Source organism: Chaetura pelagica, unplaced genomic scaffold, assembly GCF_000747805.2.
Source record: "Chaetura pelagica isolate M959 unplaced genomic scaffold, ChaPel_1.0 scaffold101, whole genome shotgun sequence".
Lineage (NCBI taxonomy): Eukaryota > Metazoa > Chordata > Aves > Apodiformes > Apodidae > Chaetura > Chaetura pelagica.
This window is the reverse complement of record NW_009952564.1, coordinates 7,258,486-7,265,223: the sequence shown is the minus strand read 5'-3', so window position 1 is coordinate 7,265,223 and position 6,738 is coordinate 7,258,486. Positions and strand designations below refer to the sequence as shown.

The window sequence follows — 6,738 nt, the reverse complement described above, 5'->3', positions numbered from 1 at the left end:
CTCCAGGCTGAACAGCCCCAACTCTCTCAGCCTGTCTTCATAGAGAGGTGCTCCAGCCCTCTGATCATCTTCTATGCCCTTCTCGTGATGGGGACCCAAAAATTGGACACAGTACTCCAGGTGGTATCTCACAAGAGCAGAGGGAAAGAATCACCTCCTTTCTGTAGTCCCCTGGGTCTTCCTTGTTTCCCTTTTTAGAAATCGGGGCTATGTTTCCCATTTTCCTTTAACACAGCCCTTTCCCCTCTTCTGCTGGAGGAAAGTGCTCTGTTGATTCTGGCACCAGAGAGTAAACACCCTCCCCCAGTCCCTCCAAGCTCTGATTTAGTTTTAAGCAAATGAGCTAAGTAAGAGGGCTCTGCCTCCCAGCCCTGAGGCATGAAGACATCATTCATTCAGTTCTGGAGACAAACAGCACCTTGCAGCCCCAGGATGGCTCCAGTGTGGCTCAGGGCTGCTTTAGCTCATCTGCAGCCTAGTGCAGAGCCTACACATTGATGGTCTGTGTACTCAGCCCTATATCCTTCTACCTGAGGACTGATTCTTTCCCATTGGACACTGAAGAAAATCCAGCATGCTAGATGTATAGGCTAGGTACTGGTGTTTGCCCTCCTTGGCACTGGAGGATTTTTGAGTTGTTCCAGCTAGATTACTTCTTACCCTTTCCCCCAAAGGCAGCTGAAACACCTCCCTTACTCTCCCAGGACTGCACTTGCTGACCGAAGTCACTGGGATCAGTTCCTATTCAGCCAGAATCAACGTATTCAGGAATTTATGTAATATGCTTAGAGGTGCAAACAAGTTTCCGATTGGGACAATTCATTCAGTTGCTTGGTCACAGATGTACCAGGAGATTCATCCCAGAGAGGCGAAAGAAAGGGGGCAACTCCTTTTGCTCTTGTTTTTCAGTTTGACAAAGGAGAAGGGCTGATATCAGCTTCTCGAATAGCAGAACCATCTAAATTAATTTCATATGGAGAGTGTCTGGTCTCAGCAGTGGGATGCTAATCCTTTGCAGCATTAGTCACGTAAGTGCTCAGGGACAGATGAGGGAGAAGGCCTAATTTGGCACAAAGCTGAGGCAACAGAGGCATATATGATAGAAAACCCAAAGTTTTAGGCTATTGCTGCAGAAGCAACAGCTTTTTCATTCTAGGTTCTTGTAAGCAGAATACAGGAAAATAATAGCTGTCACCAGTGTATGTGGTAAATTCGCACTGCTCAATGGCCTGTAGAAAGCTGACATTCCTACTTTGCCCAGTTTTTGCCCTTTCCTATTCCCAACAGTATCCAGTCAAGAAACAAGCACAAAACACAATGGGAGGAAGAGAAGCAGCCACAAGGTACTTTACCTTTCACTGCCTTGACAATTGCTTCAGATTCCGGCTTGGCCAAATGACAACGGGTAAGCCAACATGCTTTGAGTCACTTGTCCACGAACAGGCATCAGCTTGACAGACCCTGGCTCTTAAGACATCTAATAGCAGTGTCAGCAAGTGGATAGAGGCTATTTTCACAACAGGTGCCTAAGCACCTGAGTTTTAATGACAGCTATGTCACTCTACTTTCAGCATCACACAGGGAGTTAATAATGACCCTTTTAATCACACCAATACGCTTTCTTGTGGAGAGTCCCCTATTGATCCTGCAGATGGTGTGAAACAGCTTTAAGCAAGGCCATAAAACCTTCATCAGAACTTGGAAGTTCTGCAGTGACTGCGCTGGGTAGGTGTGTTAAAATGCACACAGAGCTATGAAACACACAGACTGCCTCCCTGCCCTCCTCAGGAAGAAAGCATCTTCCCTACCCTTCACTAGGGCACGCCAGTGCTTATTTCAGCTTCATCTAAATGCAGTTCAGCTGGTTTTGGCATATTTAAATGAAACACTTTAATAGCAATGAAAATCCCAAACACTTTCAATGGTTTGGTGTTTTGTTTTGTTTTGTTTTTTTCCCCTGGCATGTTACATTTAGAAGCCATTTAAGAAAAAAAAAAAAAGAAGTAAAAAACTGGTAAATTGCCACAACTCCAGACTCACTGGAAAATACAGGATTTTTACAGCAAAATACAGATCTGACTTGCCACTGAGATTTGAAAGACTTGGTTTAAAAAAATTAAAAAATTAAAGCAAAGTCTTTCAAGGGAAAAATATACACAAGAAGATGCAAATGCCAAGATCTCCTTTTTGCTTTGCAAATGCTCTGGAGGCAGATCTGCACTTCACTGAGCCAAGTAATTTCTTAAAATGACTGGACTAGGGTTTGAAAAACGTGCAGACTGAGTCCTAAGAAGAACTATTTAGGTTTTATGACTCTGAGCCATCTGTGAGCTAAAGGGACATAAACCATCTAAAACCTGTGAAGCTGAGAGTTCAGTTTTCATAATATGCTCTGAATCACCTTTAATCTGCTTATTACGTGGATGCTGGCTGTTCTGCAAGAGCCCCACTGAAAATGCCAGGGGTGTGAAAAACAGCAGATGGTTACTGGGGGTGGAAAGCTATACAAATTGTTAAAGAAGCATGGAAAATTCATTGCTGGCTATAAAAGTCACTAGACAAGGGCAGCTGTAAACAGTTAGGTGAAAAGAGGAGGCAGGGACACGTGGTGGCTCTGTACAGACTGCTGCTATTTCCTTCTCTCAAAAACCACCAGGAAAGTGCTGAAAGAATCACATGTGAACTGACCATAAGGTGCTGCACTCCCAAAGGTTAACACCAAGGTGGTTTTCCATTGTGCTAAAGTTTCCAGCCTTCAGCAGCACCTTGGATCTGATAACAGAATCACACAAGGACCCTGGGGGACACTTAAAAAAGTCAAACAACTTGCTTTTTACACGTTATATAAGCATCACTGTTAAATCCCAGCCAAGTGATTATCTTAATCTGTAACTGACATACCAATGTGCTGAGGATATGCGGAGTATAAACATGACCTCGAGCCAGGAGGCCAAGGTAGGAAAGAAGGGAAACTCAGTATGTCCCATCTTTCACTGCACTCCTAACTTACAAAAACCCCAAACTCTCAGACTGCAAACACAGTGTGACATGCAAGTGGATGAGCAAGGAACGATTTTTTTTCCTTGTTTATCCCAACAATTTACAGTATCTTTTAACAAAAGCTACCTATTTCCAACCATGTCAATAGGTGTGAATAACCACCTTTTAAGATATCTCACGATGACTTTCGCTTATGCTTAAAAAGGCAGTTATTACAGAAGTGGCAGAATAAGGAAAACTGGTTTGGTAAAGAGGGAGTAGCAGATACAAGCCAGGGGAGGAAAGCAGCTGGAGTGAAAACAAGAAAACTGTACCATGATTTTCATATTCAATACTGCTGTGACATTCTTCCCATCAGGCATTCCCTTCTTCTGTATTTATTTATGTTTTACACAGGAGACTTCTCCCTTCTCTTTTTGTTTTCCACTGACATGTGGTAAAACTTTTCACCTCCAGTTCTGCAAGTACCCCGTGGCTGAGCTCTCTAACATGTATTGTGTCTGTCAAAAACCAGTGTTCATGTAATGGGAAATAAAAGGGACACTGATACATCTAAGAAACCATCTCTGCCACCAGAGGTTGGGTTTGAAGTCACTGTTTCCCCTCCCCTGCACACACCCTTCAGGCAGATGGCATTAATTCATCCTACAAATGCTTCTGTCAAAGGAGAACATAAACAACTGTAATTAGAGAAAAGAAACGGCAAATGCTTTTCAATTTTATTCTTATTGGGAGGGTAGTGGCATCCTGACATGTCACATCATCCAAGGCCAACCAACAGGGACTTTGTCAGGGCTCTCAGCTCACCGAGCATTGATGGTACTAAGTCTTGCAGTAATCTTGGCTTGGCTGTAGTGCTTTGTTCAGCCTGCAGACATGGCATTCCCAGTTCCAGACACTTTTGCTGGGTCAAGACCAAAGTAATCAGCACTAACAGGAAGAAAGTAATCAGATGTAAAACACACAGACCATATGATGAGCAATGTGTCAGGCTGGTACTGCACAATATTAGTACAGACCAGTCAGAAATGGGTATTACAAACAGAGCTGGAAAATGGTAATAGTTAAAAAACAGGATCAAGTGCTTTTGATGGATATCCCAGAAAGAATAAATCTGTTTGGAAACAAATATAACACCTTCAAAAAAACAATAACAAAAAAACTCTATAAACAAACCCCAAAATAAAATACACCTAGTGATCTTTGAATCAACTTTTTCCATTGGATAAATATATTTGAAATAGTTGTACAGTTCACAGTGGCATAAAGTTCTCTGATTGCTTGAGTGCTTGAAAATATCTCATCAGTAAAAAAATACCAGAGCCGGGGGAGGAAAACCCTCTCTCTGTATTCTGTACATGGGCAAATGCACGGGTTTTGGCAGGCATCACGTCAGTGGATCCATGGGAAACCAGCAGCACAGCAGGACTGCAGATCACAAGTCAGGGGATGGAGGATAAGAAGAATAGTAAGGCCCATTTTCCTGCAATGAAAACAGAATGAGCAGTTCAGTTGAGCAAAAGTCTTCTCCAGTACAGCCTAGTGCAATGGATGATGACACAGAGGCAGAAATAAGCAGGTACTGCTGGCTTAGTCTTCTGTAAGTACAGTGACTGCCACAATTCACTTGGGAGAGGACTGTGCTGGTGATGAGGCAAAAAATAGGCCTCAGTTTTGTATCCATTTAAAGCAAAAAGTGCAGGTTAAACTTTTGCCATTAAGCCAAAGTTGTCCATGAAGACACACAACTCTGACTGTTACTGTGTAGTTACAGCACATCCTCTTTGGAAGGATCTGTCCAATGCAAGCCATACTCATGCCACCATTTGGTTAGAGACCTGGGATGGAGAAGGGAAGAGGGACCAACACAAACCCTTCTATAGCTCCATTTTTCCCAATTGCTCTTTTTCTCCCCCTCCCCTTTCTCTGTGCCTGTTGATACATGGGAAAGGGAAAATGAAACACGTATTTCTTCTTGCAGTCAGTACAAGGAACATAGAGGTACAGAGCATGGATTTTATCTTGTCCACAGGCTCTTAGTGTTACGTTACAGTTCCTGGCTGAAGAAAGGCAGTCTGCCTTTTATGCCCTTAGACTGCTTCATTGGGAAAGGAGTCTGCTTCTCAGCCAAGCCCTCTACTTCGACTGATGTAGAAGAAACATACGAAAATTGGTACTCAAAGAAGAACAACTACAGTCTCCTGGAACCCTCCCTTTCTTCAGATGTGAAAATCAGCCCTTTTAAAGCTCTCACAGAGCAGAACAGGAGAATCACAAGAACTACAGCTTGCCACATGCAATCACTTACCCTGGCATCGTATTCAAGGACAAAAGGAGGAAGATCAATCTGTTCTGGGGGTATGGCTGTGAATAACTGCTGAAGGCTTTCCACATAGTGGATTTTGTCCTTTAACCCTGAGACTGTAAAGGTTGTGAAAAACCATGCCGAGACCTGAAAATAAATCCCAGCAAAACCAAATTAAGATGGTGCTGTTTCAAAACCTTCAAGTTCAACATAATACTCCACAGTGAAACAGGCTTGAGTTAAGCTTGAAACACTAATATCATGGCAATAACACAATAATGTCAGGAAGTACACACCACTGGCTGCTAGTAAGCACTGTCTTGGGAGCTTTTGAGCTAGTGTTTCTGACTCTACACTCACTCCTCCCCAGCTGCCAGGTATTCTGCTATTTGTCTTCAAAAAAACATCTGGAGAGTGACACATTTTCACTTCCAGTTTAGCCAGCTCAGATATGACCTCTGACTCTGTATCTGACAGAAGCATTTTAAACACTTGGCCTTCAAGTTTTCACAGAAATGGCAGTTCAAGGGAGAGAAAGAGACTTCAAGCTGTTTGAAGGTCCTACTGAAATCTCCTTTCTGCTTTGGCTAAGCGAGTGTGTTCTTCTGTTTTACCACATCTCTAATCAAAGTGTTATCATTTTATTCTACAAGAATAAACCTGATCAACTTACTCTACAAGATTTTACTTTAAGTATACCCACCTCTGTCTCTTTTGGATGTAAACAGGGCAAGTAATTTTTGTTTTACAAAGGCCAGTGAGACACTATTGATATTTCTACAAGTTATTAAATACTCCTATTTAGATTGACTTCAGAAGCTTTTTATTTTCAACCCACCTTCTTAAAAATTAAGCACTAGGTTACTTTTTCTTTATTTCTAGTCTTTTCCTGGCAGACTGAAGGAAAAGAAAACATTTGTGAGAACGAGAGGTTACTGTTCTACATGTCACACATGTTCCTATTAATGACCACTCATATGGTCCTGGGCAACCAGCTCTAACTGACCCTGCTTGACCAGACAGGCTGGACCTCTAGAGAGGTCCCTACCTGCCTCAGCCATTTTATGATTCTGTTTGACAGCTTTAATTGGACTGCAGTAAGTTAACAGAAAGGAGGTAACACCACAATAAAACCCTTGAGGAAATGTTTAGGGAGCTCTCAGAAGAGGAGAGCCAAGAAACTTCACACAAAAAAGCCCCAAAGATCCCATTATTTATTTATCAGCAACTAGAGCAATAACAAGCAGAAGTACATTTACAAGCAAGGGTATGAAGGAACCTGTGATAGCACTTCAAGAGTATTTTTAGAGGATCAGGTTCTTCAAAGATCACAAGAAGACTGCCACTGAAGCATGAAAAAAGGCAGGATTTGTGTACAAAAATAGGTTTTGCAGTGACACGTCTGCTTCTGTTACTCTGTGTTTTAGGATAAC

General features: G+C 42.3%; 1 protein-coding gene across 1 annotated transcript in view; it reads right to left on the bottom strand.

Moving 5' to 3' along the window:
* Nucleotides 1-4,213: 4,213 nt before the first annotated feature.
* GDAP2 (ganglioside induced differentiation associated protein 2) overlaps nt 4,214-6,738 on the bottom strand; it is a 23,732-nt gene continuing 21,207 nt past the window's right edge. Inside the window, exons 12-13 of the mRNA XM_009993373.1 lie at nt 5,309-5,452; nt 4,214-4,483 (exon numbers count right to left, since the gene is read on the bottom strand). Of these exons, the coding sequence (XP_009991675.1) occupies nt 4,436-4,483; nt 5,309-5,452 (192 nt within the window). The 3' untranslated portion in view covers nt 4,214-4,435. The remainder of the gene's footprint in view (nt 4,484-5,308; nt 5,453-6,738) is intronic.